The following is a 25,396-nucleotide window of genomic DNA, read 5'->3' as shown; positions in this document are numbered from 1 at the left end:
TGACGCAAATCGGTTCAGAAATCTCGGAGATTTCGGTGTACATAGGTAGAAAAACACAACTCCCTTTTTAAAAGTCGGTTAAAAAAGTAGCCTATTTTACGCCCTGGTCAATCCTCTACTTGCCTGTGAAAGTCCCGTCAAAATCGGTTCAGCCGTTCCAAAGATTAGCCTTTTCAAACAGACAGACAGACAGACAGACAGACAGACAGACAGACAAAAATTTTAAAAACGTGTGATTCAGTTATGGTATCGTTCAAATAACCATATGAGCTTAATATGAGGTAGTTATTTCGAAATTACAGACAGACACTCCAATTTTATTTATTAGTATAGATATCGTCCTGTATACGTCACCTGGTGGTTCATATGACCCATCCATTTTTGAACATGGGCCTGTAGTCTAGCAGATTTTGTTTATTTTCATTTGATTTTTATGAATGAGTGAAATGAAAATTAACAAAATCTGCGTCTTCTCATGCCAATATGGTGCCAATGACCACCCAATGACTTAGACAGACAGGGGAGCCAACATAACGCCATAGGAACTATTCGTTGAAACGATCTATACCACACATGTATCGATGTTTCTAAAGTACATGCATCGTACGTAAAACAATAACTATTTAATTACACTGATATCTCCTTTCTTGTTCCCTCTCACCTCTTAACATCAGTCTTCACACACCAATGCGGCGCTATTAAGGCCTCACTACACTTGATCATTTTCCATTGAATAAAACAACTGTTCCAAATAGTGAAATATCTATTCGGACTTAGTTTACGAAATAGTGCGATTAAATTTACAATCATTGATATAATGTAAAAACTTACCCTATAAGGTAAGTAAAAAAAAATATTGTAAATAAATAATATTATTAGGTATAATACACATTCCTAATTTGAAACTATTTGTAGCAGTAACTTTAGTAATATCTTGGCACAAATTAAAGAGTCTTTTCTCTTACATAATATTTAAAGATATCTTTTGACCAACAGAAAGTTGATCGATTAGTTGTATATGAAGAGAGCGGTGAAATATTCTCAGTCATATCATTGTTTTGGAGTTGAGAAGCGACTATAAAAAATTTAGGAGTGCAAAAGTTTAAATACCATAATATTAGGATCGCTTCTGGAGAGTGAAGAAAAATTTTCGCGCTCGCTTCACTTTTGTTTAAGCATCGACAGATGAATCAACGAATTTAGCACTGGTCATCTTCCTTGTCACCCAACTGCTTATATTTTATTTTATTTGTTTGATTTGATAGCGACAGTCAGTCGGATCACGTCTGACGCTCCACGGCGAAGTTGTAGGAATAGTCGCGGTCGAGATCGAAGCGACTGCGATTCTTGATGACTGGTAACTGCATCTAGAATAGAACAGATTGATTGTTTTTACCCTCTGTAAAGGTAAAAATATAATCACACTAAGATAGTCATCATCATCATGATCGATACATCGCCGGCCCACTACTGAGCACAGATCTCCTTTCAGAATGAAAAGGGTCCATAGTCCGCTACTCTGGGCAATTGCGGATTGGCAGCCTTAACACACTTTTGAGAACATTATGAAGAATTCTCAGGCATGCAAATTTTCTTCACCATTGAAGGAAGTGAAGTTTAATTGCTTAAACACACCCATACAGTATACACCTTACTCCGAAAAGTTAGCGGTAACGAGACGTCTATACTCTATACAACTAGATTATCACCACTTGTGTTAGTGTTCAGCCTTTAAAATAGCTCTTACAACTAATTTGGACATTCTGGAAATAGGACCTGCCTACTGATTCGCTAACTCAGTGTCTAACACCGAATGATAGTCACCGAGCTCATTTGACATTTATTTTGAATCCATTGAAGGTTTTCTATGAAAAATGACTTTCTATAACTCAGAGAAGCAGCAATTGAGGTTGATGGCTATCATTCAGTGTTAGGCATCGAGTAAGTGAATCACCCTGCCGAATCGTAACTTTGTAAGATTCTCTATACATGCTTATTTAGTAGTTCTATGTATCTTTAAACATTAAAATAATCCTTTTTTTAGTGAGGAAAATCCATCATGGATACCACCGGCACATTGGTTATGTCGGGGTTTAAGGTGAATCTTAACAAAACACTTACCAATGTGTCATTGGGTAATCCACGCAACTTCGGATTGAGCACAAAGGGCACTCCCTCCAAACCATTGTAACCTCCCAGAGTCTGGTAGTTACACGCTTTGGGCAACGGAGCAGGCCCTTTCTTCCTGGCCACAGCCGCTGGAGAAGTAGGCCCGGGACTGTTGTGTGGGATCGGCGACTTCGCTGACGGCGGCCGAGGCGCCGGCCGAGACGGCTTGAGGTTGTACGAAGGGCTTAGGGCTTCGTAATCGTGGTCCGTCGTGAATTCTTCTATGTTAGGGTACGTGGATGGTGACTTCAGGTTAAGATTGTTTAGTTCTGCCACTAGGGGTGACAGTTTTGGAGGTCTATCTGGTACAGGCCTTAATCTGTGAATAAAAAACGTATGTCTCAATAAAAGTGTACCACGCTGTTACTTATAAAATACGATATTTATATTGTGCCCGTTATTCTTTTTGGCAGTTAAGTAAACATAGCTACAAATCTTTTTCATTTTGCATATCACAGACAGTCATTAATAAAGTGTGTGAGTAGTGTGACGTAGCATAATGCGTAGACTCTAGTGCTCACACAGCTCCTCTTTGATATCTGAAATCAATAATTTGCACAGGAAACTTCACGTAGCTGCCAAAAAGATTTAAGGGCACTGTAAAAACACCACACAATATAATATAAGACAAGCAATAAAAAAAATGTTTTTGCTTTTTCAATCTTTAATTCTTATTTGAATATATTTTAGCATTAACTAGTGTAAAATACTATAATGGATTAATGAAATGTATATTGAGTAACCAATTGTTGCATGGTTTCTGAGAAAATCCATTCACGGAAACGAAATATGAGTTTTTAAAGAATTCCGAATTTCTAATATTTTTGCTTTATGCATAACTACTGTAATAAATATAAGAAAATGTAATTTAATGTTAATATGTTTGAATTATTGAATATACTACTTTTAGCAAACATGGCATAATAATATGTAAATATATTATGTGGAACACCATGCTAGTGAAATAGTTTCAGTACCCGGCACAGCTGGCCCATCCCGATTTCAGGTGTTTGTACAATTTTACCGTCAACGAACTGAAAATATACCAATAACTTTCTCAGTTTATCAATCATTCATTCATTTAGGCAACGCATGTACAAACTAGCACTATTAAAAGAGTCTAAATGAGATAATGACTACTTTGCTAGGCTTTCCATATGCTTACATCGCCGTTCAAGTCAATTTTATTTTAAAAATGGACGATATTTTCTTAATCAGCACTCCAATAAATCACGGTATATAATATCAATTCTTTTTTAACGGCCATTTCTGTTGGGCCGTGTTTGGTGGCGCGCTCTTGTAAAGGCCTTTGTATAGCAGTGGACGCATACAGGCTGATGGATGGATGGATGGCCATTTCCCTAATATCTAATGGGAAAGTGTGTCTGTTTGTTATCCTTTGCACAGCCCATGCATATACCGATTTTGACTTTGGTACAGAGATAGCTTGCATGCCGTGGACGGCGCCCAGCCCGCCCCACCCGGCTCAACCGCCAAGGCGTTGTGTCACTACATATCTATACATATAATAAAATTGAAATACATATAATAATATAGAAAAGTGGTGTCTGTACAATGGAAATATATAAAAAAAAGGTAGCAGGGGTTGTTTTTATATCGATGCCGAACCCGAAATTGTAATTAAATTTTTTTTTGTCTGTTTGTCTGTTTGTCTGTTTGTCTGTGTGTTTGTGCACGCTAATCTCAGAAACGGCTTATTCGATTTAGATACGGTTTTCACTAATATATTGTAGTAAGCTTCACTTAGCATTTAGTGTTTATTTCATGTCAATCGGTTCATAAATAAAAAAGTTATGTCAATTTAAAGAATCACGGCGAACATTTTTAACGTACAGAGTACGTACTACGCGCCTCGCGCCTGAGCGTCCGTGGCTATAATATAAAGCGGTCACTATTCCACGCGAACGAAGTCGCGGGCACAGCTAGTCTATCATATAAGTATAAATATTGTGGTATTGCTTTGTTCTGTATGAAGCTCGCTCGCCGGAGCAAGTTTCTGCGTGGGAACTGGGTAGTGCCTAGTTAAGTTTAATTTAACGAGAGGAGATAATATTGTGATTCGTCAGTGGGTGGTGGTGGCTCATTTTGATCCCATTAGTAAAGTAAATATTAATCATTCTTATGTACCCATACAAATATGTAGTCATGATAAAATTAATGATTCATGGGTTGAATGAATCATTTTACTCATTTAGAATTTTTAAAAGATCAACGAATGTTAGTTCCCACGTTTGATCCTGTATGGGTACAATTATTATAAGGGTTAGCACGCACTGCCAAATTTCACTGCACGATTTTTAGCACGTATATATTGTATACTCATGAAGAGAGTTTCGCCGGCAGTGTGCACACTAAGCGACCAAATATTGATATGTTTATCTATTTTATTGACATGGAATCATAACATCCATTGTACGTTTCTTGAGAGAAAACAGTCAATAGCTAGTCACTTCCTCGTCGGCGGCGATGGGACAAATGCTTTAGGTACATTTTTTTATTCTGGTACAAGTAGACTGCAATTTCACCAGGTGGTAAGTGATGAAGCAGTCAAAGATGGAAGCGAGCTAGCTTGGAAAGGGTATGGAAGTTTCACCCCTGATCGGTTTCTACGCGGCATCGTAACGCTAAATCACTTTGCGGCACGGCTTTGGCGATAGGGTGGTAACTAGCTACGGCCGAAGCCTCTATATGATTCCCAAATTGCCGGGAACCGAACCTGGAACCTCCCACTTAGACCACAGCGCTCACCATTGGCTCGGAAAGGTCGTCTGAACTCAGAATACATAAATTATACTTTTTTTGAAAGCTAAATTTTTTGGTTGAGTGAAAACTTCACCTTCTGGCGGCTTCGGGCGTGAGATTGGAGACCACGTTTTCGTAGTCGATGGGCGCGTGCGTGGGCGACGTGTCCGCGCTGCCGCCGCTCACCTTGTAGCACACCACCTTGCCGTTGATTTCCCTGCACAAAGTCTAACTCTAAATATTTATTCCAAGTAGGTAACATTGTACACTTTTTGATTGTAACTTGGGAACTTGGGTTTGTAAGATGATGTATTCATCATCATCATCATCAACAACAGCTGATAGACGTCACGGTGTGACCGTGGTACACGAATTGCGTGCAAACAGCTTGGTGAACTGGTGCATATTATGATCTTAATTTTTATGAAGCACGTAGTTACGCGTGCGCAGGTGTGGATCGGGCTTTATCCTACTTACCCAGCAAGAATGAACCCTTGCGGTGCAGTCCTCATTTTCGAGCACACGATGATGTCGGTGACTAGAGGGGCGGGGGGAGCGGGGCCAGGGGTCTGCCTTGACACGCGCGTGCACAGGCGTCTCTTCCCCGCTCGCCCCGCCACGCTGTACCCCGCCGGAGTGGCCTCGCGCTCCCCTAGCACCACCACTCCGTCCATCACGTAACCTGGCACTCCTGGAATATACATATATAGTTAACTACATAGTTGATATACAAAAACTTCTAGCCACGTCTTGGTCGTGTGTTAGGCGGGGCGGAGCGTGCAGCTTCCGTCTCAAGCACATGTTTATAATACAAGCTTTCGCTCAGAAAGCTTGTTTTATAAGCATGTGCATTGTGCAGTTAAGATGGTAGTGGCGTCCAAACGCTTTATAGACTCTTGCTGGTATGATCTGCACACCCTGCCGAGCGTGCCTCTCTAAGGCTGAGATTTATACAGCGCACTTTGACTTTGCTCAGACTTAAAAACACTGTTAAAACAAGACAAATCTGTCTCGGTTTAACTGAAACTTGAGTCTAAGCAAAGTCAAAGTGCGGTCTATAGATTTCAATCTTAAGGAGTTTAGGGGATAGGTATTGCTGTCAGTTTTGCCAGTCACAGCTGCGACTGACAGATAATCTAATAACCTAATGCAATGCCCGATGACTAATGTTTGCATGATAAAAATCTCAATCATTCTCCACTTCATTAGTCTATCGTCTCGGAACCTAGCGTCTCATGGATTCCTATAATTCGTGCATTCTGTAAAATTAACAAAAAAAAATTGCGCTCAGACTTGTTTTCTCTGAAATCTACACAAACAAAGTATGCGCCCATTCCGCTCAATATTAGATACCGATTTCCCCAATTTTAATAACGATAGAACCTTATTTTCGATTATATAAGAAAATTTACGCCATAAAAATATAGCCGAAAACTGTCCTATAAGTTGAATTTGGATTGAAAATGCAAACAGCATACACAATCGATCATAACAACCTATTACTTTTAGCAAGAAACAGTTAAAAATTATTTTGCTATAATCCGCCAACAGGATAAATCTGTATGGTCAAACATGCAGTTACAAGCTAAGCACCGCTTACCTCCCCAACCAAGCAATAAAGCCAAGTTCCCAAGCAAGCACTGCCACCACCATTCACATGCAACACCACACAAGACTTTTCCACTACTCTCGACGCACGTTTCGCCCCGACACCGGAGCATCCTCAGGAGATTTCGACTTTACAATGCTGTATTGTCAAGTGACTTGACAATACAGCATTGTAAAGTCGAACTTGGCTTTATTGCTTGGTTGGGGAGGTAAGCGGTGCTTAGCTTGTAACTGCATGTTTGACCATACAGATTTATCCTGTTGGCGGATTATAGCAAAATAATTTTTAACTGTTTCTTGCTAAACATGAACTTCCGCAAAGTAACGCCTGATTCTATCCAATACTATTACTTTTAGTTATGACAAAGACATCGAGTAAACCAATTTCAGGATATAGACGTAATTCCATCGCTCAAAGCGAATGAAGCAAACAAATTGTATTCACAAACATACAACAAGCTCAACACATTACACATATCCGCTTCGTGGCCGACGTCGGTCGTTTGAATGAGGCCGACAGGTCATCTTTGCAATATGCAAGCAATATGTTTGATCAGAAGATTAGACCAAATAGTACCTACCTAACTCTAGTTACTTAGCGTGACTTGTAAATAGTTTACGTAAGAAATGTAATTATAGAAGCTACAATCCCACCAATCACACTAATATTATAAAGGCGAAAGTTTGTATGTGTGTGTGTGTGTGTGTATGTTTGTTACTCCTTCACGCAAAAACTACTGGACGGATTTGACTGAAATTTGGAATGGAGATAGATAATATCCTGGATTAGCACATATGCTACTTTTTATCCCGGAAAATCAAAGAGTTCCCACGGGATTTTGAAAAACCTAAATCCACGCGGGCGAAGTCGCGGGCATCGGCTAGTATTAAATAAAGTTTGTATGTATGGATGGATGTTTGTTACTCTTTCACGCAAAAACTACTGAACAGATTTGGCTGGGAATGGACATAGATTATACCCTGCATTAACACATAGGCTACTTTTTTACACGGGATTTTAAAAACCTATATTCATGGGTACGAAGTCGCGGGCATCAGCTAGTAGATTGCGGATTTACCGGGTAAAACTCTCGGATGCAGGCTGTCTCTCTAGCAAAATATGTCCAAATCACTGAAGCGGATGGCCCATGACACAGTAACAGACAGATAGACCGACAGACACACCTTTTTTAGTTTAGATTAGCAACGTAACGATTTATTTTATTGTGTTCAACTGAAAGCTGAGCCGATTACATATATCGTGAGATTTCATAGTAGCTTTCATGGGATAGGTAAGTTTTTCTTGTAGTATCATTCAATCTTTTTCAACATCTTATTGGGTAAGTATATATACATTATTCGCCCCTAATCAGGGTTTAGCTAGTCACACTAATATTATAAAGGCGAAAGTTTGTATGTGTGTGTGTGTGTGTGTGTGTGTGTGTGTGTGTGTGTGTGTGTGTGTTTGTTACTCCTTCACGCAAAAACTACTGGACGGATTTGACTGAAATTTGAAATGGAGATAGATAATATCCTGGATTAGCACATAGGCTATTTTTATCCCGGAAAATCAAAGAGTTCCCACGGGATTTTGAAAAACCTAAATCCACGCGGGCGAAGTCGCGGGCATCGGCTAGTTTAACAGACTTCAACTTTATTTATTTGTATAGATAGGTGTATATAGAGGTGGTTATTGAAGTCTATTAATTGTGGACTCCATACCTAAAAAGGAAAAAAGGAACCCTCATAGGATCGTTGTCTGTCTGTCCATACGATATTTTACGCCGTTTGATGGTCTATAAATTGACATTCAATTTATAACAAACGATTCAGCAGACAACCAATAAGCTCAGCGGAAATTGTTGTTACATCCACTCGCATCCTTATAATGTAGCAGATAAATCAAATACCTACTACCTAACCTAGTAAAATATTTAATCTTTGGCGAAATTATATGTATTTCTTACTATACTTGGACAAGCACATGTAGTGACTGAAGAGGCCGGACTATGGCATCAAGCCCCAGTCTGTGTTCTCATAAAACTTCCGACTGATAGGCACATAGATTGACGCAGACCCTGGCCACACTTTTCAACTTCTTTTTCTTATAATTTATCGTACAAAATAATATTAAAATGACTAACCTTCAGACTTAGACAAGCAAATGTAGTGGCTGGGCTTCTTCCCGAAGAGGCCAGCCTGTCGCATCAGGCCCGCGTCTGCGTCCTCGTCATACGTGCGGCTGACAGGCACGTAGCCCGTGGGACACTTGGCCACACTCTCGACAATCTGCAGCGAGAGCAAGGGCCGCTCGTCCGGGAGCGCCCCGCCCAGCGCCGAGAGCACCTTAGACATCTTCTCTTCACTCACATCATAACACCGTGTTCATGGTCAGTAATACCCCCTTCGTTGAGGGTTAAAATTGCACTAACACTGGTAATCACCATCATTGTCACTACATTTTATTTTATGGTTTACCTATACTGAGGAAAGGAAGAGGAAAAATAAGTTTAAAATAGATATTTACCTACAATACCGAAATATGAGGAAGCATGGTTATACCAATATTGCTTTAATTTGTTGCCTTATAGCCTATAGGTTTTTATTTTCGAAACATGTTTATGATATTAAAACATAAAATTGTCTGCTGGTGTACATTTACTTATAGCAGTGGTCCTAGTGTTAATTTTCAAGTTAGCATTAGTTTACCTGATGTGACGATAATATACTATGTGCATTGAGGTATAGTGACGACACTAAGCCCTAATTCGCACGAGCGTTAAAAAAGCGTTGCGTTAAAATCCGACGTTGCGCTGAAAATACAAAGTACGCGTTAATAAAGCGTTGACATGTGAACAGATACTTGGGATGTTTTTTTAACGGACGTTAAAAAAGCTCTCGTGCGAATGAGGCCTTAGTATTGACAAGCAAACATTGTGATTCGACTCTATACTTTACCAGATAAACATAACTCAGAGTCAGGTGTCTCGTTTTTTTACATGAAAACATATTATTTAGAGCACATTATTTAAACATTTAAACATATTTAAACTAGAATCAAAACACACCTTTGTTTAGTTTTATTCCAGTTAGCGATACAGTATGACTAGAGAATAAGTACTAGAATAATTTGAATTGGCTGGTTGGTATATTAGAATCCTGTTAAATGTAAACTATGTACTTGTAAAGCTAATCTTTAAACAGTGATGAAGTACTTAGGCAGTGTCAAGTAAAGCATATAATCTGATTAGAATTTAGACTAGGGTGTAAGTTACACTAAGCTGTGTAAACCCTTGTCGTTGAAGCACTTGTAGTACCTGCAATAGAGAGTAAGTTGATTGACTACTGAGCATACACTTTTACATAAATGTGTCATAGACAATAGGAGAGAATTTTTCTGAATCATAACTCATATTATGTATTATAAAACAAGCAAAATTATGTTTGTTTGTTGATCAAAAATATTCAACTAATTTATATCATTGCATCATAATTATGATACCCACAACTTTGTTGGTGTGGATTTAGATTTTTTAAAATACTGTAGGAACTCTTAGGTTTCTCAGGGAATCTCAGTGTGCATCACTTTCTAGGTCTTTAACTATATCCGTGCAAAAAATCACGTCAATGTGTTGCTCCATTGCGGCGTGATTGAAGGACAAACCAATAAACAAAAACACTTTCACATATTTTATAATATTACTTAGTAGGATTTAAAAAATATATGAAAGGAAAAACCATAACTGTTTCTCTCAACCCAAGTGTAAAAGTTAGTCATAATTAACATCTTAATAGTGCCCATTGTAGTCAGGCTTTGTGCTCATTAATACAAGACTTCAAAGTTAAAACAAAAGATTGTAATCTGGTCTCTAACTGGAATGCATTCCAGTAAACAATGAATCATTTGAAATTGTCACATTTAGTTGCTTTAAAGTCAATCCTATTACTTAAGTACATAGAATAGAATATAATAGATTTTTATTCAAATAAACTTAGACAAGTGCTTTTGAATCATCAAAATAATCTATCACTGGTTCCGCCCAGTTCGGCACAACTATGGCCCTTCTCTTTCAGAAAGAAGACCCATGCACAGTTGTGGGTTGGTTAGATATGGGTTGAGTTAAGATGATGACAATGATGATCATCTGTAATCTGTTGATAAGTAACTTTGCCAAATTGTTTTTTTTTTTTGTCAAAAAAAACACACAATTTGTGACAAAAATGTTACAAAATTTTCTCAACAGATTATAGATAGATTGTTTGTTTCGGCCATTGGTAGAAACAAACCCCTCAGTTTCCTACTAGATCTTTTTGACAGAAAAATCTCTCTCAATAAGTTCAGTTTCATTTAAGTATTTTAATCTCTAAATATACAAAAGGAAAAGCTAACTGACTGACTGATCTATCAGTGCACAGCTCAAACTACTGGACAAATCAGGCTGAAATTTGGCATGCAGATCATGTTGACATCAGCTAAGGAATTTTGGAATTTCAACCCCTAAGGATGTAAAATAGACAAAACAGTTCAAAATTTGTTTAGTCTACATAGAATAAAGCTAGTGCTATAATATTTCTGTTTATCAAATTAGTATTCAGTACATGAATAAAATAATCACAAAAATGATTTAAACATGAGTTTTAGTTACAAACAGCACAAAAAAAAACAGTTGTTATATTGATTATTTATTTATAGATACAATGATTGCATCCATTATTGTTGGATACAAAGAGTTCTATTACATTCAAGGTTAGGCATTCATGTAACAGAAGTTTTTGTTAGAAAAAGAAAAAGTTTTACCAGTAATAAAGTAACAATGAGAAAAAATCTCAAACAAATTGATTTAATTTCAAAGACTCCTAACCTGTAGACAATTTTTAATTATATTTAAGTATTTTATAATTTCATGAATAAAAAGTTTATGCTTACCTTTCCCAAGAGAAGGAACTGATCAAATAGTTTAAGAGGGAGCCAAATATTAGAGTAAAACTGAATTCTATACAATTCTATATCCAATAAATGTAACAGCTGATGATAGTAAATATAAGCAAGGATAGCAAGAAATGTAACACTTATTATATAGTTACGCCACGAATGACCGATTTGGCAAAGGTCCATGTATTTTAGACTGTAGTCAACTAACTATTGTGCCGAGACATAGCGTGCATCGCCCGCTGCATTTTGTTAATTGAACCAATTGTCTGATCTTGAGAACCTTATCGCGAACGTTGACCCCATTCACAAAGACTATCCCTTGATAAAATTAACATCTAAACTCACCGTAGTCATGACATCACTTGACACAAACACTACTAAACCATACTAAACTAGGAAATTCCAATTCGAAGCCCTATTTTTCGCCACTTTTTTTTTAATCACTCGATTAGAACTGCAACTGTGATGCTGTCATTCTAGTGAGATTGAGATTGACAAGAAAGGGTTTGTTTTGAGGGTTTTTATTTTAAAGCACTGCACTGATGAGAAAGATTATTTTAACAACATTTGAAACGATGAAAAGTTACAAGATAATTACACGAAAATGTAACGGTACATTCGTCTACCATTCGACCGAAAAATGTGCGAAATATCGCCGAAAATACTGAATGCACAGAGTACTTTACGACTTACTTACTTCACACTTTTATTTACAAGACTGTACGATGTACGACAAGGCTCTTTTGGCACTTGAATGAGGGCGCAGTTGTCGTGATGCCGACACAGCGAACCATTGACATAATGAACCACCATCAGAAAGCCACCAGCAAACGATTTTGTCCACGCGCTAAAACTTTAAGAGCCTTGTCTTGTCGGACTGATGGTAGCTGGATGGTAGGCAGAGATGATAGGCACAGAGCTTTATGAGCACTTGATTTTCATTGAACAAGATTGAAATTGAATGAATCATGAATGAATTTGATCGAAGTCAGTGTTGCCAGCTGCTTTCCGAGAAATGCACAATATAATTGATATAATCTCTGTAATACCCTGCTAAAACCCGACTATTACCCGCGAACTGCATATTGATAGCGATAGATAGGGTGGTACAATTGTATTCTTCGCTCGGTGAATTTTAACATTGTAGGTATCTATACTATAGTTACCTATTTATGAACTCAAAATTTTTTCCTCTTTCATTTTATATCCCACACAATACAATAGGAAAAAAAATTTTGGAGACCCCCACTTTTTTGAAACTAACATCCGTCAGGTCAATTTTTTTTTCGTATAAAATGTAGCTAGCCTATGTCACCCCAGACTTCCGGACCATAATTATTACAAATCGATTGACACTTCATTGTTCATTCCTCAAAATCGGCTCAGTAAGTCAGTAGTTTAGACGCTACGGTGGAACACACAAATACAAACCTATATACATATGTCATAGACTGCTAAAATGAAAAATCATAACCCTTCCTTTTAGCTCTGCCAAAGTCGGGTAAAAATCACATTATTGTTTCCTAGGTCAGTGCTTCATAATCGCTGCCACCGACCAGAAACAAAAGATCGCTGCAAGTAAAATGCATAGGTAGAGACTGTTTTTAAAAGGTACCTTTCGAAGCTTACTAATCAATTCAAAGAATAGGGCACGGCGGATTTAATAAATTAGGTCGTGTATCTCCGAATTTACTAGAAATAAAATTAATTGATAAAAAAGCTTTCTTATATATGTTAATTCCTAATTAATCCGCAAATAAGTAACTAGGTATAATAAGGTAACTAGGTGGGTATTTATACCCACACGACCTTTAATTTTTTCAGTTAGCATGGAATTGCCAACGCGAAAGAATGAATACCAATACGGACGGTGGTGTTTTGTGTTTTTTACAAAAAAAAACCACTAACATTTTATTATTATTTATTCAAATACTTTTCTATCTACACAAGCTGAAATAATAAATATCACTAGTTTACAGTTAAAACTGTAAGAAAATAACAAGTAGTTACGTAAAAAGTGTTTCATTTAGTGACCAAAATACCAATACTGCATAGTAACGTGAGTAACAACTACAAAAATAATTTCATTAATTAACATTTAACATAAAAACCATTAAAGTCACCACAAAACAACTTGAGCAAATGCCAAATACACAGTAGGTATCGATTTTTAGTTTGCTATTGCGGATCGAAGAGGACGCGATTTTTACCACGCGCGCGGGAGTACGCGTTTGGTTTATTAGTCGCCCTTTGCTTTCCGTTGTGAGCCAACATTTCCCCATACGCCGCTTTTGCTCAAGTTGTTTGTAAGTCACTGTACAGTTGTATAAACTATTACAATAGTAGTACATTAACTTTTCCCAGTTTCTTCAGCAGTATTAAACTACAATAGCGTAATATCACAAACTCATAGACATCAGAGATGAATCATCTTGAAGTGATATGTGGACAAAATGTTAGGGGGAGAAGGGGAAGACTATTGTAAAACATCCAAATACACCGAATTTTAATGATTGATATTTGTTATATTACGCAGAGCCAATTAAAAAAATTATAATAAATAAAAGAAAGGATAAACAAAAATTTGACAACATGCCTTATGTTCTTCTAACTCTTTTTTTATTCTATCTTCAGTCTCCCTGTTCCAAATCAGTCACATACACGTACTACGGATAGACTAAAGGAAAATATTGAACACGAATTGGACCGCCAAAAAGTAAAAAAAAACGTATGCATTTACCTCAATGCTGATGCAAAGTTGTGTTCAGTGCATGTCCCATACAATGATAAACTACATAAGCCAATTGAAAAAAAAAAAAACAATGATACACTATTATGAACACGTTTGCTCGCAAGAACGTAATCCTTTATTTTCCTTAACTTGTGAAACATACTCTTGTCTATACACAAAACTCTATAGTAGATGGCAACTTGATTTTATTCTAAAACTTTAAAAGGGAACTGGGTACAATCATTACTACCAGGCGATGATGTAAAGTATGGAGACGCATCGGATAAGTAGTTGCGCGGCAGGAGACCAATCAAGAGTGCTATTTTTGCTGCAATCGGTGCCTTTTCTTCATCATCTATTATCCTATCTTGATCTGGCATTACCTGTCAATAAATTTATTGTACTAAATTAAAAATTCAACAACAATAATAAATTAGAAGTAATGATGCTTTGAATTATGTATAGATTGGTTATTCCCAACAACAATCGTGTTCCACAAAGCTGTCGAACTAAATATAACACTGACTATCAAGAAATAAGCAAAAGTTGCAACTTGCATGAAAAAATTATGGTTTGGAATGCTCACTCAATAGTGCATAGAGGTAGTTAATTTATAGAAATAAGGAACTTTACCTTGTCGGCTACATGTTTGTGAATGAGACCATCTGAACCAATATAAAATGTGGAAAACCCATCATACCATCTGTAAAAATAATAAATACATTTCTGTTATTTTATTTTTAGTTGTTTCTGTTGTCTGTCTTGTTCTGTTATTTCATTGTTTGTTGTTTCTATCATTTTATTTTTTATCATTTTTTAAAAATACGTTAATAATAATGAGATAATAAATAAATGAGAGGAATAATAAATACATTACAAATACATATTAGGTTTTTAACAGGAAGACACAAAATGAATGTGAACAATATGCTTACAATTCTTGATCTTTAAACACCTGTTTCAAATTCCACAGTTTGTACTTCCAAAACATAAAGAACACCTTAAGGCCCGAGATTCCCCTGATTCGCCATCTCATCCTGCAATCATTTACCATTCATTATTAAATTTTAAGTCAAAATTATCAATGTATGGTTAGTATGTATGGTTTTTTATAGGGTTTTGTAGTAATGCAGTTTCAACTTTTATGTAGTCCACCTTTCTATGTACCATAGCTAATTTAAAAATAAAAGTATGAGAGCTGTAAAGTTAATTTTTCAAGTAATAAAAATTCAACTACTTTAGAAATTAAAAAATTATAATATCAGTAGGGCTTACTTGATGGACGAGTCTTCTGGATGGGCTGTGATTTTCAAAACCTCAAAGTTGACATAGGCAAATTTGATATGAGCTACTGTGCGCAAGAGTGCAACTTGCCTTACATAGTGGAACAGACCCCTGAAATCATAACTTTCTTTTACTTAGCAGTTTTTACTAATTAAAAGAAAAATATACTATACAAAATAATATTATAGCTATCAATATACTTTGTTGAAGATATTGTATTTGTGTTATATTTATAGGTTATATCAGAAGTGGGATTTGCAATATTTTTTAATTTTTCAAACTAAATAAACAATTTCTTTTCCACATATGTTACCTATAGCTAACAATACAGTAAAGTACAACAAAAAGCACTAAATTAAGAACCTCCTCATTGTTGGAAGTAAGTTGAAAATAAAGAAGCTACTTACACAGTAGTGGCACCTCTAATATTGTTGACAAAAACCAAGTTAGGATGATAGATAGAGTAGTCTAATGGTTTCACAAACAAGTTAGGCATCTGAAACAAAATAAAATACCTATCAACAAATTTTTCTGTTTTGTAAATTGTAATTCAATACAAACAACAAAGTACATGACAGCAAAGTTCTGTGGTTCTACTGTGTTTACAGTTACAATAATTAATTTATAAACATCTTTATAGTCTGACCAAGTATGTATTGAAGTCTAGACTTCAACAATCACATTACTTAAACAATAATACTAAAGTATCATGAGTGATGACTGATATTCATTATAAATATAGGTACTCAAGTAAAGTAGTTTAGAACTTAGCTTTAATCTGAAATTAACTTTGTATGAACTAAGTACTTAATTAAAAAAAACTTACAGTAGTAGACAGTGTATGAAACACCTTCATAAGCTGTTCCTCACTAGGCTTTCCGTCCTGGCTTGGATTTGTGGTTGGCTGGGAGGTCTGTGCCACCACTGTGGGCCCTTTGCAGTATGCCACCGCATCACGCTCAAAGTCTGACAGACATGTAGGTTCTATGTCCTGTAATATAACAGCAACAACTTATTAATTTTCCACTTCTGGTAACAGACTTCTTTTCTTTTCTTTTCAGATTTGGAATTAAACTTGTTAAATTGTAATTAAATTAAATTGTATGATAAATAATTCTATGAAAAACCATTTAGCTATGTTTAAATATGACAAATATTTGCCTTTAATTCAAGCCAATTAAGCTTAAAGGAGGTTTTCATTGGTGTCTTGGTTTTTTTTAGAAATCTTTATTGCATATGCAAACATATACAAAACAGAAAATGTTAGAAGAAACTATACTACTTTACTACTACTAGATAAGAGAAACTTTACTATATTATGGTTTCTCTAAATTATAGCACAAACCACACACAAGTTTTAAGCTAATACACAGCCAGCCATTTTATTATTAGAGTTGACACACTTACCTCATTGCATTTAGAAAAATCTACATCATTCATACTAATAGATGGCATTATGTTCAAATTATATGAACTCTTCTGTTCTATATAATCATCACTGGTCAGACCTAGCACCTTCATGCCATCAGTACAGTAATTGAAATAACTTTGTAGGTTCTCATTATTTGCGAGTTCCTTAGTGTGATCTAAATCTATGTTGTCTATAAAGGTTAGGTTATTGCGTTTTTTTTCGTTAAAGTTTCGATTCAGGTGATAGTTGCCGAAAACAACTTCCTGAATGTAAACATCGTCTATATTCGCCTCCGTTGAGCATTTCGGTGCGACCTGGCAGCTGGAAATGCGGCGTCTGAGAAACTGAAAAAAATAGTGTCTTTATTAACATCAATTATTACAAGGTTAAATAAATCGCTACTCTAACACTTACTTAAGTTATTATGTCACTATTTATTTACTTTAATTCTAAGTCCCATAACTACAGGAAAAAATACACTTACGTCTTCTAGAAATTGTGTCCGCACTGGAATTTTCCGGGCGAGTCGATTGGAATGATTTTTCGTAGTAACTATTCCGTTGATTGGCAGAATCTTATGCGAAAATGTGCGCAAACAAATTGCCATTTTCACGTTGACAATATTAACCTATATTATTTTATAAACGCATAGATATTTGAAAAAAATTCGGAAGAAATACATAATACATAACATTCACATTCACACTGACAAGTGACAGCAACAAACTGACAGTTACAACTTAGTGTTTTTTTTTTTTTTTTTCTTTAAATCTGGCTTTACTCTGATTAGCCAATGTCAAGTTTGTGATATTTTCAAGTTATTGAATTTATACAAGTATGGACTCCGTCTGCGCCGGCGCCCGCCGACACACGCGCGGCGCCCCTTTAGAGCGCTTCCCAGTCAGTTCCACCACCAAAAAACACCAACTAACACAGAAACCAGCCACTCTTAACAAAAAAAAACACTCCAAACAAGCACAGCACGCGCGCCAGCAAACGCCATCGCAGACGAAGTCACTTAGTGTTTATATATTCTTTGCTGACAGTATTAACCCATGAAGTAGTAAAATGGTGGTGGGACTTCGTCTGTATTGGTGTTAGCTGGCGGGCGTGCTCTGCCTTTTTGGAGTGTTTTTTTTTTTGTTAAAACTGACTGGAAAGCGATCTAAGGAGGTGTCGTGCGTATGTCGGCGAGCGCCGGCACAGACGGGGTCCATACTTGTATAGTTTAACTAACTTGTTACAAATAACCACAAACTTGACATTGGCTAATCTTTGTAAAGCCAGACGAGAGAGGAAAAAAAAAATGGTGGTGTGGTGATGGTTATGATATGGTAACCAGAGACGTGCTACCTAAACATGATTGTGCACTTCAGCTTTCATTCCCTGCAAAAATAAATTCTGTTGCATTAGCATAAAGTCCAATTTCTAATACAATTATGCTAAGCGGAAAACGAGCCGAGCGAGAGGTCTATAAATTGGAGTGTGTCACTGTCTAATGGATTGCAAGCATAAAAAAATATTTTCTATGGTACGAATTATGATGTAGCTCACAAAGTTCTTATTCATTGTTTATTTAATTTCAAACAACAAGATTACTTTCTTTTGTTTTCGCAGTAATTTTCATACTGTTATCTTTATTTTATAATGTCATTAAAATATCATTTAGTTTAAAAAGTATTATAAATATTTTTTTTAATTAATAGGATGACAACACTGGGTGTCAAGCAAAACAATATGGCGAACATTTTGTACTATACTATACAGAAGTAGTAAGGTAACCATAATTTGATTGTTTAATGGAAGTGTTTTTTTCTGTTTATCGATAGATTTCTCAAAAATGAAGACTTAAGGCAAAAATGGATCGCTGTCGTTCCAGGAAATATCACCAAATATTCGGCAGTGTGCGGAATGCATTTTAAAGCGGAAGATTTTGCTACGGCTTCGTGTGCACTGAATTTTTTTTTAAAAGAAACGCTGTACCATCAATTTTCCCAAAAGTATGCCTTGCTTACGAACTTCCTAAAACTGTTTAGGACCTAAACACATGCACCAGATTATACAAAATAATTTTACTTACCTATATTATAGGTACCCATACTTAACATGACTGGTACTTTTTCGCAGAACAAAAAAAAATTGAATTTCTCTACTTTTATAACTACAGCGCGGCAGACTATGGCCTAAACCTTTATCATTCTGAGAAGAGACCCGTGCTCAGTAGTGAGCGGCGATGGGTTATCATGATGATTCATCCTCTCCTATTCTCATATAATCCGTCAAATGTTTTACATTATCAAATCGTGTTGTCACCCTAATAGAAAGGGACACACTCCAATTTAGCGCTATCTCAATAGGCTCGTTTTTGGTGTCTCAGTGCACAATCTTGTTTAGGTAGCATGTCTCTGATGGTAACACAGTGGTATGACAGGTAATAATGTTGTAATTCTGAGGCGTTCTACACAATTGGAACCAGCCACCAACAGAGGTCACCGTGGTTGAGTTGATGTTAAAATCTACCATGTGCATGTGGATGTAGGTTGACGTCAATTGACGTCAAAAACAACCAACCTTGGTCGTGGGTGCATCCCTCACTTCTAAGGGCAATTATATGGCATTGAGTTAAGTTATGATTGTGTGGATAATTAATGTTTGCCCGTTCGCGTCGCTTGAATCCGGTCGATTACCGTGGTGCCTCTTCTTTGATTTCTTCCTCATATCCAATTTTTTGAAATTTTGAAGGATAAGGTGTCATGTTTCAAAATGTATCTTAGGTTATAACTCTAATAGTAGCCTGACAAATTGTCACACTAGTTACTAGTACTCTGTAGAGTGATATCCAATTTGGTTGATGCATCCAAGGTGACTTCTGTCGGTGGAGGTTGGTTTCGATCGTGTATTCGGCCTTTAAGATATGGAATCCTTAGACCATTTTGAATTTGACATTGACATTAATAAAAGAGATTTGAATTTGACAATTGACATTATTTTAAACCACCGACGAGAAAAAAAAGTAATCACACGAAGCAAATGTTACTTTATTTTCTGTTTTCGTTCTATTTTAACAACAGAAAGTATCAGAGGCAACAGTTCGGTTATAAATTATTACTTATTAAATAAGCAATGAATATACACAGAACCCTACCGAGGATATATGGATTATTGTTCACTCAAGTAAACGCAGTATGTACACACTATATTAGAATGATTAGTACTCAAATTGCGCCTTTTATAGCCCTTTCCAATTGACTTCTACTTATTCTATATGCCAATTTATTTAATGCAATTTATATGATATTTGGCACAAAGGTAGCTTAGATTCTAAAGACGGTCCATTGTTGAACATTGGTTTGTTGTAGGGATGTCCATGTTCTCCAATATTGTATCACATCTTGTGATTTATGTTCAGTGACATTCTGTTGTACATTATATTGTGTATTTTTACAGGCACTTCCTTCTAACTATTCAGTAAGGCTTCAACACAACAAGGCAGATGTCAATGAGCACAGGGCCAAAGTCATGGCCCGAGGGCTGCCAGAGAAGAAGCCTTTGCCTGGAGTGAAGAATATTATCCTGGTGGCATCTGGTAAAGGAGGTGTAGGGAAGACTACCACTGCTGGTAAGTGTAGGAAAACATTTTTATGCCACTTACAGTAAATAACTGTTTAAATGGGTGATATGTTACTTTTTATAGATGTATGTAATACAATGATTTTTCTTTAGTTTACATACAAAATAAACAAGTAGCTTCTCCCTGAAATGTGTAAGAGTCCACCTGACTCCAGTCTTCTATATGACTTTGTTACTGCAAACTGACAGTAAAATCATGATATGAGTGAAAACTAACTCCAAAAGTTTTAAAATTCTGGGCAAATCGCATCGCTTACGCGTTTTACCGAGATTTCTGCTATTTTTTTATCTTTTAATCAGACTAAGGAAAAACAGACTAAAGCCATGATGGACAGGTAGGATTGTAGTATCAGTTTTCTTTCAGTCAGTGTGCTTTGTTAAACTATCGAAACAACATGTTATTAACTACCTGATCTGCCTGGCTTCACTCAGCTGAAATTTAATGTACCTATGTATTCCTAATATATAGCCTATGCTACTTCTGGATAAAGTAGCTTTCTAAGGTTGAAAGAATTTTATTTAAATTAATTACAAACAAGCAAACAAATCTTCCCTCCTTATAATATTAGTATAGATAATGATAGTGCCAATTCAGCAAAAACTAAAAGTAATGCTCTTCCTTTCTAGAGGGATTTTGTAAAAAGATAGCATTATTTTTTCACCTCTCAATTTATTTAATGTTTGAGATTATGTACAACCAAAGACCACCATTACATTGTTCCAGTGAATCTCGCATGTGCTATGAAGGTGATAGAGCCGGACAAGGAGATAGGGCTGCTGGACGCGGATGTGTTTGGCCCCTCCGTGCCGCTCATGATGAACATCAGCGGAGAGCCTATGCTGAATGACGATAATCTCATTGAACCTCTTCTCAATTATGGTGTTAAATGGTAACCTAACTATTTCAAATCTAAGATGGTCTTAATTTTTTTGATACCAAGTTTCATTTCTTGCTTGCGATGCTGACAGACAGACACACTTTCGCATTTTTAATATTAGTATGGATGCGAAATTGTGTCTGTCTGCTACCTTTTCATGGCCCAACAGTTTAACTGATTATGATGAAATTTGGTACAGGGTTAGCTTATACCCCGGGGACGGACATAGGCTGCTTTTTACCACGGAAAATCAAAGAGTTCCCACGGGATTCCTACAAACCCATCCGATTAACTGATTTGTATGAAATTTGGTACCAAGGTAGCTTGCATCCCTGTAATTGACATAGGCAACTTTTTATTCCGGAAAATCGAAGTTCTCACGGGATCTTTAAAACCTAAATCCACGCGGACAAAGTCGCAGGCATCCTCTAGTTAAATATAATTCAACAATTTTTAAATCTATTATAAGTATGATGAAAAAAATTTGGTTTTGTTCACTTAAATATTAAAGTTAAATCAATTTTCTTTTGCTTATGTACTTCAAATTGAAATATTTAAAAAACTCCTGAAATCTGCATCTGTGGATGTGAACTGTTAATAATCCACATCCATTGATGTCAAAATTTTTGCATCCATATCATTGGTGTTATGGATACAGGCAATTGTTTTTTGGCATTATATTGTTGTTCTGGATACAGGCAACCATTTTTGTACCATTATATTATTTATATAAATTGCAGTATGTCCATGGGTCTGTTAGTGTCTGGGGAGAATGCGGTAGTGTGGCGCGGCCTGATGGTGATGCAAGCGCTGGACAGGCTCACTCGCCATGTGGCGTGGGGCCCTCTTGACTGCCTCGTGGTGGACACGCCCCCTGGCACCGGAGATACGCATCTGTCGCTCGCACAAAACCTGCCTATAGATGGTGAGCATACTGACAGTAGTGATCTAGACCTGTGAAATGTTGCATGGTAAACTGAACTGCTTTGCATAGCGTTGGCAGCAGTTGTCCATTGAAAAAGTTACTCCGGTCTCCGACTAACATGTGAGTGGAGCTTTCAGACATTTATATTCACTTAACAGTAGTCACGCTTGTTTAGAAAAACACGTTGTTTTGCAATTAGAGCTTTAGAGATAAAGATTTTGTTACATTTTAGGTGCAATCGTGGTAACAACTCCACAATCAGCTGCACTGCAGGTCACCAAGCGAGGCGTTAATATGTTTGAGAAGCTCAAAGTTCCTATCATTGGCATGGTCGAGAATATGTCGCATGCGATATGCCATAAATGCGGTGCCAAAAACTACGTCTTTGGCAACGAAACAAAACAGACTGCTGACCAAATGGGCTTAGAAATTATAGAGAGCTTCGAAGTTGACTCGAATATGTCGGAATGCATAAACAGTGGCAAGCCAGCTATTTATGCGTTACCTGACAGCATACACGCAGAAAAATATAGACATTTAGCAACTAAAGTGTTCAAGTATATAAGTGATAAAGAGGAGCAAGCGAAAGCCACCAAACAATAGTAGTTATACACAAAATAAGTAGTTGTTGTAATTTTGTTTATTTAAAAATATTTTACAAATAAAATTCTGTTTTTTAAAATTTTTGTTTCACTCATACAAATCATAGATTTAGAAAGAAAAGACGTACAGAGCTTGAGTGTATAGTACAGTGTACATAAAAAAAAAGTGAAATCATACCATTGTGCTTGTGTATCAAAACCACTGTTGCATAGTGTAAACCTATCTTCACTCTGGGTTGACGCCAAGATAACGCCATGATGCATCTTTACACTTGTCTAAACCTTGTTGAGTTCCCTCAATGCAATTTTACAACCAGCTTAGCAAATTTTACTTTGTAAAATTGATAGCTAAACATTGTAGTTTGTGTCATCCACAAGATTGAGTTTCATTAAGCAGAACGTATGACAGTTTTGTTAATTTTATTTAGAGTCCATTTAACTCTTGACGTACAGTAAACTGCTGCCATCTATCCTTTACATTTAGTCTGTTATATAATCTAAACAAGATCTAGACATTATGACTAACAGCAAGCAATCAAATATCAATTTTCTTCATACAAGCAGTAAGGTCAACAATAAAATAAAAAGAAATAAAAAATATAAAGGTCATATTTATTCAGAACATATTTCACTTACGAATCCAACTACCCTCAAAAGTTACAATGAAAATAAATAAATAAAAAGTTTATAAAAATATTTTTGTCTTTTAAAAATATACTTTGGGGACCATCCATATTTTTACGTCATACGTATTTCTCTTTAAATGACCCCTTGGCTGGGGGACTAGCGCATTGTGGTATTCTTAAGTGCCGTATACTTAAAAACTGTGCTGATACACAGCATAACAATCACCAGTCTGTAAGACCCCGTGTCCATCTAACCGGGGCAGAAAGATGTGACCAGTCATCCGATCAAATTTTTAAAGATGACATGATAGTTTTTTACGCTTCCACATTTTGTACCCTCTTCTTTTATCGTGTGACATAATAAAATAAATGGCCCCTCAGTAAAAATAACTTATTCACTGAAACATAGCGATTTTATATTGCATCAGATTGATTTGTCTAATATGCCACAATTCAAATTACAAGGATTCAGTCAATAAGTACAAACATTCATTTACACATATAGTACGCGACAGGTTGAAATGGCAATCGGGGAGGGATCGCCCCGCGCTAACCCGATGCGGGCGAGCGCGGGTGACGTGGGGTCCCCCGGCCTCATACCCCGATGGCCATCTCAACCTGTCGCGGAATACACATATTAATATTTTTGTGTGTTTAGTAAATTCGGAATGAAATGTATTCGGTAAAGGTCAGTATAGAAATATGCACTACATATAAAAAAGTTAAATGAAGTAAATATTTTTTGTACAAATCTGTTGACGAATATACTAAAACAACACTGTCAGTTTAGTTAACATACAGTATCATAACGCCTTTTAATTAACTTTTATTGTATTTAAACTACTAAAGGTCCTATACTTTTGTTTCATTGTCCGATTAGACAAACTGGGTTAGTTCAAGCCGTTTTACGCAACTGTATGCTTGCTACACTGTGTTACACACTAAAGAAAATATCATAGTATAAAAATAACACAAACAATTATGCAAAATGGACTTTGCAGGTCTTGATAGGCCGTGACCACAAACAGCCTGGCTAAGTACCTTTATCTGACATCCATTCATTTATACTTATTGCTTGTCTGAAAACAATTATAATTACATGCATGTACAAAACTTCTCCATAATGTTATCAAGTGTGCGGAGCCTGCCAATCCGCACTGGGCCAGCGTAGCGGACTATCACCTAAAGAACCCTTCTCATTCTGAGAGTGACTCATGGTCATGGTCAATAGTGGGCCAGCTCAATAACTTACTATGAAGGGAATTTGATTTGGATATCATCTCAACCCATCGTCGGTCTACTACTGAGAATGGACTTTGCTCAGAATGAGAAGAGTTTAAGTCATGACATAAACCACCACACTGATAAGTGTGGATTTGATTGTTCAAATTAATTATTTCCATTAAAAATGTCCATTAATTGACTGTCTTGAGTGAAAATATTGTACTGTTTATAGTTTTCAAATTCAAATTAGTCAAAAAAAAATTATAAACAATTTGGAATATTCTTTTTTAGAAGAGTACCTACTAGAATAATTATTATTTACTTATTATTTTTAAAAAATTCTGTTAGTATTCCATAAACAATGGAAATATAATTGAAATATAGTATTAGTGTTCATTTTCTCACGTCCATTAATTATATCTACAACCGAAAGGTACAAAAAAATCTTTTTTTTAAATGTATAAATTTCGAATATACATTAGGCCAGCCGCATATTGCATACAAATAAAAAGTCTTGAACATTAATCTGAATGAGCAAGTTTGTCAATAACGGCAATCAAAGACTCAAGAAAATTTTCGAACGAAATACAAAAGACGCCAAGTTATATTACA

At 36.3% G+C, this 25,396-nt stretch overlaps 3 protein-coding genes across 17 annotated transcripts; 1 reads left to right on the top strand and 2 right to left on the bottom strand.

The window, feature by feature from the left end:
• Positions 1-469: 469 nt before the first annotated feature.
• On the bottom strand, positions 470-12,418 carry LOC123864950 (multivesicular body subunit 12A). Of its 14 annotated transcripts, none has more exons than XM_045905755.1 (8): positions 12,167-12,418; positions 9,816-9,857; positions 8,685-9,023; positions 5,410-5,623; positions 5,027-5,149; positions 3,147-3,203; positions 2,122-2,488; positions 470-1,367 (listed from the first exon to the last, which is right to left on the bottom strand). In XM_045905755.1, exons 3-8 carry the CDS (start codon positions 8,893-8,895, stop codon positions 1,281-1,283), a joined length of 1,059 nt encoding a protein of 352 aa, XP_045761711.1. In that variant the 5' UTR covers positions 8,896-9,023; positions 9,816-9,857; positions 12,167-12,418; the 3' UTR covers positions 470-1,280. The 14 variants fall into 14 exon arrangements, with proteins under 14 accessions (XP_045761711.1, XP_045761707.1, XP_045761710.1 ...); XM_045905751.1 differs by having other exon boundaries at positions 9,499-9,857; positions 12,171-12,418; XM_045905754.1 differs by having other exon boundaries at positions 12,171-12,418.
• Positions 12,419-13,377: 959 nt separating this feature from the next.
• On the bottom strand, positions 13,378-17,603 carry LOC123864944. The gene is made up of 8 exons (XM_045905728.1): positions 17,384-17,603; positions 16,896-17,243; positions 16,315-16,479; positions 15,896-15,984; positions 15,480-15,599; positions 15,140-15,241; positions 14,838-14,907; positions 13,378-14,587 (listed from the first exon to the last, which is right to left on the bottom strand). The coding sequence occupies exons 1-8, from the start codon at positions 17,504-17,506 to the stop codon at positions 14,411-14,413; spliced, it is 1,194 nt and encodes a 397-aa protein (XP_045761684.1). The 5' UTR covers positions 17,507-17,603; the 3' UTR covers positions 13,378-14,410.
• Positions 17,604-19,885: 2,282 nt separating this feature from the next.
• On the top strand, positions 19,886-25,033 carry LOC123864958 (iron-sulfur protein NUBPL). 2 transcript variants are annotated; one of them, XR_006795866.1, is made up of 6 exons: positions 19,886-20,082; positions 20,347-20,518; positions 21,254-21,419; positions 22,148-22,332; positions 22,565-24,304; positions 24,346-25,033. XR_006795866.1 is itself a non-coding variant. In XM_045905772.1 (5 exons), the coding sequence occupies exons 1-5, from the start codon at positions 20,023-20,025 to the stop codon at positions 22,933-22,935; spliced, it is 954 nt and encodes a 317-aa protein (XP_045761728.1). In that variant the 5' UTR covers positions 19,886-20,022; the 3' UTR covers positions 22,936-25,033. The 2 variants fall into 2 exon arrangements, 1 of the variants encoding a protein (XP_045761728.1); XM_045905772.1 differs by having other exon boundaries at positions 22,565-25,033.
• Positions 25,034-25,396: the final 363 nt, after the last annotated feature.

This window comes from Maniola jurtina, chromosome 4 (genome assembly GCF_905333055.1).
Source record: "Maniola jurtina chromosome 4, ilManJurt1.1, whole genome shotgun sequence".
Classification (NCBI taxonomy): domain Eukaryota; kingdom Metazoa; phylum Arthropoda; class Insecta; order Lepidoptera; family Nymphalidae; genus Maniola; species Maniola jurtina.
Note: the sequence above shows the minus strand (reverse complement) of the source record. Positions and strands in the feature narration are given on the sequence as shown.

Bases quoted from the DNA above. Each gene is read 5' to 3' on its own strand.
- LOC123864958 (XM_045905772.1), top strand. From the start codon at position 20,023: ATGAATATACACAGAACCCTACCGAGGATATATGGATTATTGTTCACT. The intron at 20,083-20,346 runs GTATGTACACAC...GTATTTTTACAG, and splicing joins TGTTCACTCAAGTAAACGCA to GCACTTCCTTCTAACTATTC. The intron at 20,519-21,253 runs GTAAGTGTAGGA...ACATTGTTCCAG, and splicing joins AGGGAAGACTACCACTGCTG to TGAATCTCGCATGTGCTATG.
- LOC123864950 (XM_045905755.1), bottom strand. From the start codon at position 8,895: ATGTCTAAGGTGCTCTCGGCGCTGGGCGGGGCGCTCCCGGACGAGCGG. The intron at 3,204-5,026 runs GTGAAGTTTTCA...GTATATTTTCAG, and splicing joins ACGCCCGAAGCCGCCAGAAG to TTCGTTGACGGTAAAATTGT. The intron at 2,489-3,146 runs GTACTGAAACTA...TTTTATTCACAG, and splicing joins GGATGGGCCAGCTGTGCCGG to ATTAAGGCCTGTACCAGATA.
- LOC123864944 (XM_045905728.1), bottom strand. From the start codon at position 17,506: ATGGCAATTTGTTTGCGCACATTTTCGCATAAGATTCTGCCAATCAAC. The intron at 17,244-17,383 runs GTAAGTGTATTT...TATTTTTTTCAG, and splicing joins GGACACAATTTCTAGAAGAC to TTTCTCAGACGCCGCATTTC. The intron at 14,908-15,139 runs GTAAGCATATTG...TTATTTTTACAG, and splicing joins GTGTTTAAAGATCAAGAATT to ATGGTATGATGGGTTTTCCA.